General features: G+C 40.3%; 1 protein-coding gene across 4 annotated transcripts in view; it reads right to left on the bottom strand.

Moving 5' to 3' along the window:
• NNT (nicotinamide nucleotide transhydrogenase) overlaps positions 1-12,030 on the bottom strand; it is a 244,119-nt gene that overhangs the window by 16,403 nt on the left and 215,686 nt on the right. For all 4 annotated transcript variants that reach the window (XM_030193107.1, XM_030193106.1, XM_030193109.1 and 1 more), the window contains 2 exons: positions 10,484-10,602; positions 7,186-7,301 (listed from right to left, as the gene is read on the bottom strand). In XM_030193107.1, the coding sequence (XP_030048967.1) occupies positions 7,186-7,301; positions 10,484-10,602 (235 nt within the window). The remainder of the gene's footprint in view (positions 1-7,185; positions 7,302-10,483; positions 10,603-12,030) is intronic.

The raw sequence follows: 12,030 nt of genomic DNA, 5'->3' as shown, positions 1-12,030 counted from the left end.
GCCTGAGTAAACAAGAAAGGCCTTTAGTGATTTCCAAACTGTAAAAAATTAGTCATACCTCGCAAATATTTGGGAAGTTCATTCCACAATACTATCCCTGCTACAAAAAAACATTTTATGTCTATAGAAATCCAAGCTAACAATTCCAGATGATTAAATATCTGGGAAAAGCTTGTTTGCTGGGCGCAATGGGTGCTGGTGACAGTATATTCTCAAAGTAGTTGATACTGCAAGAGGAACTTAATTGTTCAGAGACTTAAAAATGAAAATCAAGACTTTAAATTGAATGCACCAATTTATCAGTAGCCAGTGAAAACTTCTAAATCAGAGTTATCCGGTCAATTCTAGATGCACCTCTCAAAATTCTAGCCTGAATTTGTACCAATTGTAATGGCTTCAGCACATGCCCTAACAAACCCAAAATCAAAGAATAGTGGCATCAAGATGCATGAACTACTATTTGGAATTGGTATCAGGTAACAAGTCCTTCAACCGTCTTAAACTTTAATTTAAAAAATTCTCTTCACCAAAGAACTTATATGAAGCTTAAATGTCAATGCCAAATCTAAAATAAATTCCCAAATATTTAATTTCTCGTGACATCAGAATTTTTATATCGTCCATCACAAATTCAGTTGTAAAGCTCCTCTCAGAATATGTGAGAGGATTAAAATTTGTGTCTTGGCCATGTTCAATTTAAGTCTATAAACTGTCATTCAGCTTTGAATAGATTTAAGATGGAGGGGGAAAAACTGAATATTGTTTGCATAAATCCTAAAGGTAAGTCCTGAACCTCTATGGAGTTTACATAACGACAACATATATATGTTGCAAAAAAAACAGGGGAGAGGGCTGAATCCCGTGGAACCCCTGATGGGACCTTAATCCAGTCCGAAACATCCTTTGTAATCTCTACTCTATAAACCCTATTCTGTAAGAAAAACCTAAACCAGCTGAGTACTGTACCTCCAACACCTAAACAAGCTAGGCAATCCAATAACAGGCCATGATGTACTGTATCAAAAGCCATTATAATATCTAACATAACCATGATAAAATCCTGACCACTTTCAAAGCCTGTTCTAATACTGTTACAAACTGAAAGCAACGGGGACTCTGTTGAATGTTTAGGGTGGAAACCAAATTCCTCCCAAAACTCCTGCAACTGGTATAAGACCACTTTCTCAAACATCTTTGCTAAAAAAAAAAAAAATAATGGAAGAAATGGGACTGTAATTAATGACATAAAAAAAACTATCTACGTAATCATTTTTTTTTTTGTAAAGCAATGGCCTCACTATAGTCCTTTTAAAGCTCTCTGGGTACACTGTGTAAAGATTCATTAATAAGCAAACTCACATAAATAGAAAGCTCTTTTTCAAAGATTTCAATAAAGACAGATGACAAACATCAAAAAATTAGAAGATCAGTTTTACCTCAGTAAATATCTTTTTAATCTGACCAAGACAGATCTCAGGAAAGTCAGTCCATCTATTTTGAGCTTCCAAATCTACACTAACACTAAGAAGAGTGGTGGCTGTAAAAATCAGCTATTTTTCTCTATCTTTCCACTAAAAGCATTAGCAAAAATATGGCCTGATAAAGTGGTCCAAGATGGCACATTCTTGTGGTTATTAGATTAGAGACATTGCACTACAAAAAAAGGTTCTTTAGGTTAAGATTCTGCTTTTCGAATTTCCTGATCATAATAAGACCTTTTTTTGCCTCAATAGTGGTAGCTTGATACAGCTCACGACAATTGTTATATTCTGAAAGAGAAAAATAATCTGGGTATTTCCTCCAACACCTCTCTTTTTTCCTTAATGACTGTTTCAATTCTGTCAACTGTGAATTAAACCAAAGGCAGCATTTTGTCTTCTCAAACTTTTTTCCTCCAGAGTGGCTATTTGGCATAAACAATAAAATGAAGAGTCAAACCATTTATCTGTCACCAAGTCCAAAGTTAAATAACTCAAATCAGTCAACACTGGGATCCAATCTGCTTTCAATCGAGGCAAGTCAATGACCGCCCCCCCCCCCCCTAGTTTGTATCAAACCTGGGGCTACTCTTAGGAACTCTTATCAAGCCGCGCTAGCAGCTCCTGATGCAGTAATGCTGACAACGCCCACTTTGAATAGGCTCTGTCAGCATTGCTGCACAAGAACCGCTAGCGTGGCTTGATAAAGGAGGCCCTTAGAATCTTTAGTATTAAGTAATAATCTGCACTGTATCAAAAAAGGATCAGTCCAAGTGAGTGGTTCTACAGACACACTAGACAGAAGCTTCTGCTGAAAACCTAAAGGAAGAAAAATTAAATTTAGAATATGTCCTGCCCTATGAGCCCAAAGGAGACAAACTGTCCAAAAATAATAAAATCTTAGTCTTCCAACAAGCCCATATGCAGGTTAAAATCCCCTAACAATACTGTGCAATTAACATCAATCTTAAGCTTAAAAAACTATGACATATCAGTGGAGGGGTTAGAAGAAAACATTTGTCATTTTGTAGATGACACTAAGATTTACTACGAACTGACATCCCCCTGAAGGTGCAGAGACACTGATAAATGACCTTTACATTTTAAGAGACAGTCAATGATTACCAGTTACCATTCAGTGCAAAAAAAAAAATAATCCATGCATTTCAGGTGTGAAAACCTGAGGGATTAGTGTACCCAGCTGATATGCACTGGCCAGCAGGGAAAACGTTGGATGAGTGTGTCTGATTAATTGAAGTTAGCAAGTTAGTATGATACAGCAGTGGCCAGAGCCAGAAGGGTGCTGTAGTACACAGGGAGAAGGATAACCAGCAGAAAATGAGATGACAGAGCCTCTATAAGACTTCACTGGAATAATGTGTTCTGTACTATTCTTATCTCAGAAAGAACACAAATAGGCTAGAAGTGGTTCAAAAGAAATACTGACAAAATGATGTGGGGTTTGCACCATAACCTATATGTGATAAAGAAAACTAAAAGATAGAAGAGATGAGAAATATGATAGACATATTAATGGCACATAAGAGACAAGCCTTTTCAATGGAAGGGAGGTTATAGAACTAGGGGTCGTGATGTGGCATTCCAAGGGAGAAGACTCACAGAGTCAGGAAATATTTTATCATGAAAAGGATGACAGATGCCAGGAATGGCCTTTCTGGAGGATGTGGGGGAGACCAAAGTAGTTAACAAAATGGAAATAAAGCACTGGGTTCACCTGAAGAAATACATACCAGAACAGTATGACCACACTGTGCTTCCAAAGGAGGAACTGGGCTAACCCCCACAGAGAGGCAGCTACAGCTCTAAACAGCAGCGGTACAACTGCATTACAGCTCCAAGCAAGGAAGGAGAAACCTCAGTGTGATGGATATTTGGTACAGTTGGGATAGATATAAAAAGAGGTTGGAAAGGTCAGGTGGAAGACCAAGGTGATAAGGGTGAGCTGGTATTTTGTTGCATTTGAAAGTTTTATATGTATATGTAAAAAAAGATGACAAGTCTCAACAGGGTAGGTCCTTTTAATCTTATCTACCATCGTTATGACATAACTGATTTAAAAATAATACTGTTTTCAAAATTACAGACTACGGTACAGTGCTGAGAAAAATAATTGTAAACTCCAAGCATAGTGAGAATTACAGTTCTCACTACAATACTCTTATTTAATTGAAACCAGTCTTATGTAATAAAAAGGGAATGCATTAAACAGTTCTGTGTTTCTTGAAACACAATTATGCACAAAATAGGAACATAATTCAGAATCAGTGTATGAAACAGAAAGTGAAGGAATAGATAAGTGAATCCCTAGCATAAATAATTGGCTAATTAGAATCAAGTGCTTAAATAATTAGTAAAAAGAAAACCACCCTGCAGAGTACATCTGCATGACTGAATTTGGGCATCCTGTCTTACATAAAAAGTCCAAAAAGTTGTGAGTATGATCGTTCATCATAAAAGTTAATAGGAACTCAATGTGCCACAATCAAAAGAAATTTCTGAGGACCTCTGAAAGAGTAGTTAATAATAATCTGGATAGGATTCCAAGACCATCTCTAAACATATGGGACTCCATATCCATCCACTGTCTGACAGTCTACAAAAACGCAATGCTGAGCACCACAATGACTACTCAGGAGCAGTTATCCTGCCAATATTAACCTAACAGCAAACTGGAAAATCACCCATTAAGTCTCAATGAGATCTGCTGAAGTCTCTTTCATGTATCAGCCACCAAGAGAAAAAATGAATGGTTTTCATGGGAGGATAGCAAGGAAGAAATGAATGCTCTCTCTACAAATAATACTGCAAACTGCTTCAAGTTTGCCAAAGAGTATCTGGGTAGTCCACAAGATTTCTGGAATAATATTCTCTTCACAGATAAGTTAAAAATTGAACTTGTTGGTATGAATAACACATGCTTTTGTTTAGCCAAAAACTGCCTTCCACAATTCCATAAATTGTTAAGGTAGACCTGGAGAAAGCCACTTCTTATCCCTCAGGTATATAGCATAGAATCCTGCTAATTTTGGGGCCTCTACCATGAACTTGTGACCTGTGGGCTAGATGGACCTTTTGTTTTGACCGAGTAAGCAACTCTTATGCAGTTAAGAACCTCGTCATGATGGACAAGCATGATGTAGAGGTGTCATGCTGTGGGGAAGTTTTGCTGCATCAAGACCTAGACATCATGCTAACATTGATTGAACTATGAATTTATATCAGAAAACTCCATAGGAAAATTTTATGCCATGCATTCATGAGCTGAGGCTGAGCCACAAATGGTTTACGCAGGACGACAAGGGAAAAGGGATGGGATTTGATATACTGCCTTTCTGTGGTTACAATCAAAGCGGGGGGGGGGGGGGGGGGGGGGGGGGGGGGGGGGGGGGTTTACATATTATATACAGGTACTTATTTTTTTTTTATCTGGGGCAATGGAGGGTTAAGTGGCTTGCCCACAGTCAAAAGGAACTGCAGTGGGAATCAAACCCAGTTCTCCAGCTTCTCAGGATGCTACACTAACCATTACGCTACTCCTCAAGACAATTCCTCTATTCAAGTAAATCTGTAACAGAATTGCTGAAGATATTTGTATTTTGGATTGGCCAAGTCAAAGTTCTGGCCTAAAATCTACTGAGCAAGTGATGAAGTGAGCTGTTCATGCAAGGAAGGCCTATATAGAACAATGGGCAAAAATAACTCAAGGTAGAAAGACAGATCAACTATTGAAGGAAATGTTTATCTGAAGTTATTTCCACTCTAGGAGGTGCCACCTATTACTAAATGAAGGGTTCAGACTATTTTAAGTACCCTTGGGACCAAGGCTCAAACCTCTCGTGCTAGAGGCAAGAGCAGTGCTGAAAACTAGCCCCCAGATATCCAAAGCAAATGGAATGCAAATTTTATGCACACTAATAAAGTGAAAGCAAGGGTGAGGAATGTGACTGACGTATTTGCACAAAAGCTGTGCTTACTGCAAACACTTGTGATCATGCACCAAACAAAACAGGAAGTGCAGAGTGTATTAGCACCATTTCCCTGTACCATGAAATAAATATAAGCCCCCCCCCCCCCCCCCCCCCCCCCCATTTTTACAGTTTAAATTCCCTCACACCAAAGCACAGGAAAACAGAAGGCAATGTCCGTTCTCACCCCCGGCTTTGCTCAGACTCACAGATGTGTTGTTTTCTCACTATCAGCACTACAGGCTGCACGGGCTTCTTTCTACTTTCAAAAGAAGCCAAAAAAACAATTTAAAGTGAAAAATGCAGAAGAAATCCTCTCCTTAAATTCCAAATGCCATCCCTCACCTGGCAGTGTGTTTTCAGCGTTACGGCCAACATTAATTTTCATTGTCTTCTGAGAATTGGAGTGAATTCACCCTGATTTGAATCCATTTCAATGCATCGCTGATCTTCAGCACACAGATTAGCACGTGCGCTATAGGTTTTTGTGAGTGCTCTGCACATTAATATGCACACAGTTCCAGTGCTAAATCTATCCTACCACTAGAATTAGGTTTTGAGCATCTGGCCCCTTAAGAATAGCCATACTGGGTCATATCTAGCCCAGTATCCTGTTTCCAACAGTGGCCAATCCAGGTCACAAGTACCTGGCAGAAACAACATTCCATGCTACCAATCCCGAGGCAAGCAGTGGCTTCCTCCATGACCATCTCAATAACAGATTATGGACTTCTCCTCCAGGTACTTGTACAAACCTTTTTATAAACCCAGATATGCCATCTGCTGTTACTAGATCTTTCTGCAATGAGTTCCAGAGGTTAACTATTGTTTGAGTGAAAAAATATTTCCTTCTATTTGTTTTAAAAGTATTTCCATGTAATTTCATTGAGTGTCCCCTGGTCTTTGTACTTCTTGAAAGAGTGAAAAATCGATTCACTTCTACCCGTTCTACATCACTCAGGATTTTGCAGTTCTCAATCATAGCCTCTGTTAGTCATATTTTCCAAACTGAAGAGCCCTAACCTCTTTAGCTTTTCCTCATACGAAAGGAGTTCCATCCTTTGTTATTTTGGTCGCTCTTCTTTGACCCTTTTCTAATTCCACTATATCTTTTTTGAGATACGGTGACCAGAACTGAACGCAATACTCAAGGTGAGGTTGCACAATGGAGCGATACAGGTGTGCTTTTACTCCCCCTGAAGTATGTCCCCTTTTAAGTGCTAATTTTATCTATTTATATCACTGGACTATATAAATATGCATTTTTTAAAAAATCTTTTGCATGTTACACAATCTGTCATGGTAAGATAATTAATAACATAAGTGGAGCAAAACTATTATACTCCTTTAGAACTTATATTTTATTGCTTTTCACTTATTTTCATGTTTGAACACTGTTCATGTATTTTTTTATTTGTATAGTCTCTTAAATTAAAATTCAGTTTATTTTTATGCATATAAATTTTGACTTATTGATAAAACTATTGTTTTTAATTATTGTACATGTCTAACTTGACAGCTCTACCCCTGATGCAGCCTTTTAGGGGAAATGTGGCCATGTCGCATGCTTGTTTACAGTAAATTGAACACTTCTACACCTGCTGGCCTGCTTTGTGTTGTTTGTTGCTCTGATTGTTTGCAGATTGTTGCCTCTCTCTGCATCATACAATTTGTTTTTCACTAGGGCCTTTAAACATTTTCCTTTGTTTTATTTTTCTTACTTGTTTAGATTTCCAGACTTCAAGAACAGGCATTCCAGCAATGATAGAATTGGGATCCTCTTGAGCAGCTGAGTTAACTGTGTCATTGGCACCAATTACAAGGACCAAATCAGTTTCTGTGTGGAAATAAAAGCAGCCATGGTTATTAGCCTCAAAATACAAAATGTCCATTAAAATGCATTTCTGGTAAGAGGATCTTTATTTCCTAAGGGGCCCTTCAACTAAACTATCATGTGGTAAGTGCATGGAGTATGGCCATCATCTGCCCTGCATTTACCGCAGCTACTGCAATTAACATGGTGCAGAACAATAGCATAAATATATAAATAAATGTTAAACACCTGGCTGTGGCAGTGTTTCCAACCCCACCCCCTCACGATTCCCCCCCATTTGTCCCCTCCCCACCCCAAGCTTTGACACAATAATCCCTCTAACCCCATGCCTCAATCCTGACCCTGCAACTAATACCTCCCCCCCCCCCCCCCAAGAAATAAAATAAATTCAGGGCCCTCTGAGCTTCCTGCAAGTCCTCCAACCCCCCCCCCCCCCCGTTCAATCCTTTCCCCACCACTAAATAACTTTTCCCCTTCACTCCCCTCTCCCACACTCATTGCTAAGGGATCCCCCCCAACCTGGGGTCTGCAGAGTTATCCTGACATCCAGGGTGGCAGCAGTCCCTCTCCACTGCCACCCTGGTCAGTGCTTTGTTCAAAATGGCACCCGACCCCCTGACGTTTGTCTTATGGTTCTACTGTAGTACCACAAAATAACTGAGGGGTCAGGTACTATTTTGGAGGAGAGACTGACCAGGCACCAGCAAAGAGGGACCATTACTGCTGCCCTGAGAAAGATCCCTGGGGGAGGGGGATTAGTGGAGTTCAAGGGACTGTTGCCAGGGGCTCGAAGGGCCCCAAGGTGATTGAGTGGGAATGGGGGCAGATATTAGTTGGAAGGTCAGGGTTGTGGCTTGGGGGATGGTTATTATTTTATTTTTGTTACATTTGTACCCCGCGCTTTCCCACTCATGGCAGGCTCAATGCGGTAGGCAATGGAGGGTTAAGTGACTTGCCCAGAGTCACAAGGAGCTGCCTGTGCCGGGAATCAAACTCCGTTCCTCAGTTCCCCAGGACCAAAGTCCACCACCCTAACCACTAGGCCACTCCTCTACTCTATGTCTTGGGGTCAGGGTGGGGGGGGGGCTGAATTGGGGGAGGATAGGAAGAAGGGTACTGAGTGAGGAGAGTTAGGAACACTGCTGCATTCAATGTTGCAGCTGCGCTACTGGACGGCCAGTAATGTAACAGTATTTACTGCCCCCTCTTGAAGTGGAGATATATTCGGCTGTGCTATCAGCATTCTAGACAACTAGTACACAGTATAGAACTGTGCACTGGCTGTCACAGCCAGCCACACATCTACCCACCCCTGTCACTCCCAGACGTGGCCCACTCCTACATTAGGCAGCTCATGCCAGGTTTTTAACATAAAGGTTTCTTTCTAGCACAGTAGGCAGTAATGCAGGCCTGCACTTCTCTCTTCCATGCTTAAAACCATGTGTTAGCTGCTTAACGTAGCCTGGGCTCCTAAGCTGCATAAAACTAGTGCTCTATCAACATTTTTCAATGAAACAAGAAAACAAACCTTAAAGATCTAATATCTTATTTTCTGACAAAGTAAATTATCTTATTCTAGTAAGCTCTACATTTCTCGTTTATGCAGACTCATTCCTGATTATCAAGGAGGTTTTTTTTTTTTTTTTTGGGGGGGGGGGGGGTTGTTGTACACAGTTTTCACAGAAATATACTATATAGATAAACAAGCTGTGTACATCCATAAGGACCTTCAGGGCTCAGCAGAAGTTAAGCACAGCCATACCTGGCCATTATTTGAAGTAGAAAATTCCAGAGAGCACCAGATTTTTTATTTTATTTTTATTACATTTGTACCCCACGCTTTCCCACTCATGGCAGGCTCAATGTGGCAGGCAATGGAGGGTTAAGTGACTTGCCCAGAGTCACAAGGAGCTGCCTGTGCTGGGAATTGAACTCAGTTCCTTAGTTCCCCAGGACCAAAGTCCACCACCCTAACCACTAGGCCACTTCTCCACTCCTACTACTACTACTACTTAACATTTCTAAAGCGCTGCCGGGGTTACACAGCGCTGTACAATTTTAACACAGAAGGACAATCCCTGCTCAAAGAGCTTACAATCTAATGGACAAGTGTAGAGTCAGTCAAGTAGGGGTAGTCAATTTGGGGCATTCACGATTACATGAAAGGTACAAAGGTATAAAGGTTAGGTGCCGAAAGCAATATTGAAGAGGTGGGCTTTGAGCAATGATTTGAAGATGGGTAAGGAGGGGGCGTGACGTAGGAGTTCAGGAAGTTTATTCCATGCGTAAGGTGATGCGAGGCAGAATGGGCGGAGCCTGGAATTGGCAGTGGTGGAGAAGGGTGTTGAGAGGAGGGATTGCCACAAGATGTGCTGTTGGAAGCTACACAGTGCCACAATACAGTGCTTCTCAACCCAGAATAGAAAACTGTAAATAAGTAAACAAATCAATCTACAAATAATCCTTCATGAAACGAACTGTGGTTTTATAGTAGGAGTTGGTGGAGGGGGAAGAGTACATATATAAGCACTTAGGGGCCCTTTCACAGAGCGGCGGTAAGCCCAACATTGGCTTACCGCTTACTCTTTCAGGACTACCGCTGGCCCAATGTGGCTGCCAGCGGTAGTCCTGACAGGAATGTACGCCATTTCTGGGGGGGAAAAAAGAAAACCCCCTGAAATGGCTAGTGCAGTGGTAACCCCGCAGTAATCGAGTACCACCGTATGCTGCCCTGTTACCGCCGAGTTAGCGCTGGAGTCCTTATCGCCACCTCAATGTGTGGCGGTAGGGCTCCCTGCTGCATGGCCACATGATGAGAGTTAACTCACCACGTAGCCATTTTTTGGGGGGTTTTACTGGCTGTGTGAAAAAGGGCCCTGGTGAGCGGGAAAAACAGCCCTCACCGCCAGCGCAGCTTAGTAAAAGGACCCCTTATTTTCTTTGTATCAAATACTTGAACTATTTCTGTACCGGTTCAGAAAAATTACATTGTCTCAGAGAATATTACAGTGTTATTTTGATTTGTGATCCAGAAAATGCTTTTTGTGTACAAGTAAAATCTCAGCTATACAGTTTTTCACTTTTTTGGCTAAAAGGTAAAATAAATCAACATATTCTCATCCTAACCTCGCTGTCAATATTTTAAATGTTATTTCACTAGAAGTTCATAATCCAAATTTTCTTACCTGGGAAGTCTGCATTAATTTCATCCATTTCCAATACAATATCATATGGCACACCAGCTTCAGCCAGAAGTACATTTAACTGACCAGGCATTCGGCCTGCAACCGGGTGAATTCCAAACCTAGGAATAATTGGATGTAGCAAACAATATTTAACTAACACACACACTTACAGTATTCTTACTGTAGAGCACATATAGTCTAATCAATAATCACTATTAGGTGCTGTGGAAGAAAGTCCCATAACAAAACACTGTGTGCAGTAATACTGTAAAATGTTTTACATCATCAAAAATTGAAGCCTATTTACTAAACTAGTGGAAACAACCCATCAAGAATGATGATCTATAGACAGCTTTCTGACTTGGACTGGCATGATACCTAAAACATGGATGAGACCTGGGAGAGGTTCAGGTCATACAAAGTTAGTTAGGCTCCATTTTCACTGCATTGACAGGAACTTCCACATGGCCATGTCACCGGATAGGGACCCTTCTCCTATTGGTCTCACTCTGGTGCCTCCCCCCACCCCAAAGAAAATCACCACTATGATATTCAGTATAGATGATAGTGACAATGTGACTGTATGAGATTTAAAAAATATTCAACAAGAACAGAAACTTACATTTTCTTCACAGTTCAAGAGAGTTACATTATTCTATTAAATGTTTTTAGGAACAAAGTAAAACCAGTTAAAGTCCAAGCACCCAAGTAAAGGCAAAACTATTAAAATAGAAACTAGTAAAAATTTTACTTTTTTAAAATATAGAATTCACCATAGGCAAGTAAAATGCTCCGCTGAAAACTATTGTTGATTTTGAGGAAAAGATTTCAGACACTCGGTTCCAGCTGAATCTAATCTCGTTAGTATAGCCAACCGTGTAGCTAAGCGTATACTTTAAACCTGATCATACAGTATAAACGCTTTCGAGTATCCTCATCAGTCAGAAAAACCTCAAATTCTGTTAACTGTGTTAGGATCTTAAACAACTTTTATTTCATTTTATAAAGTTTTAAGAAACTAGTACTTAGCTGTGGTCTGTGCTGAGACTAATGAGTATGCCCACGCCCAACAGCAAGCTCCTGCTTCGCTCAATGAGGTTTTTCTGACTGATGAAGATACTCGTAAGCGTTTATACTGTATGATCAAGTTTAAAGTATACGCTTAACTACACAGTCGGCTGTACTAATGAGATTAGATTCAGCTGGAACCGAGTGTCTGAAGTCTTTTCCTCAAAATCAATTATCGTTGACATGGAGAGAAAAACAGCCAATGCTAGGTCAAAGGGTTCTATGGCCCAGGGAGCTTGTGTAGTCGTGTATTCAAAAATGGTTGATGCTACCTGGGCAAAAAATGGGTTCAGAGTCCAAAAAAGTCAAAAATTGAAAAATGAAAATAAAATTTTTTTATAATTTGAACTTAATATTGAAAAAAATATATAAGAAAAAATGTCCCAAAAAAGGGAAGGTTCCAAAAGGGGAAAGTTGTGACAGGTTGAAGAGAAATTAAGCAGACAACCTCTCTGTTTCGTGGAAAACGACAGACTGCT

Source organism: Microcaecilia unicolor, chromosome 2, assembly GCF_901765095.1.
Source record: "Microcaecilia unicolor chromosome 2, aMicUni1.1, whole genome shotgun sequence".
Lineage (NCBI taxonomy): Eukaryota > Metazoa > Chordata > Amphibia > Gymnophiona > Siphonopidae > Microcaecilia > Microcaecilia unicolor.
Note: the sequence above shows the minus strand (reverse complement) of the source record. Positions and strands in the feature narration are given on the sequence as shown.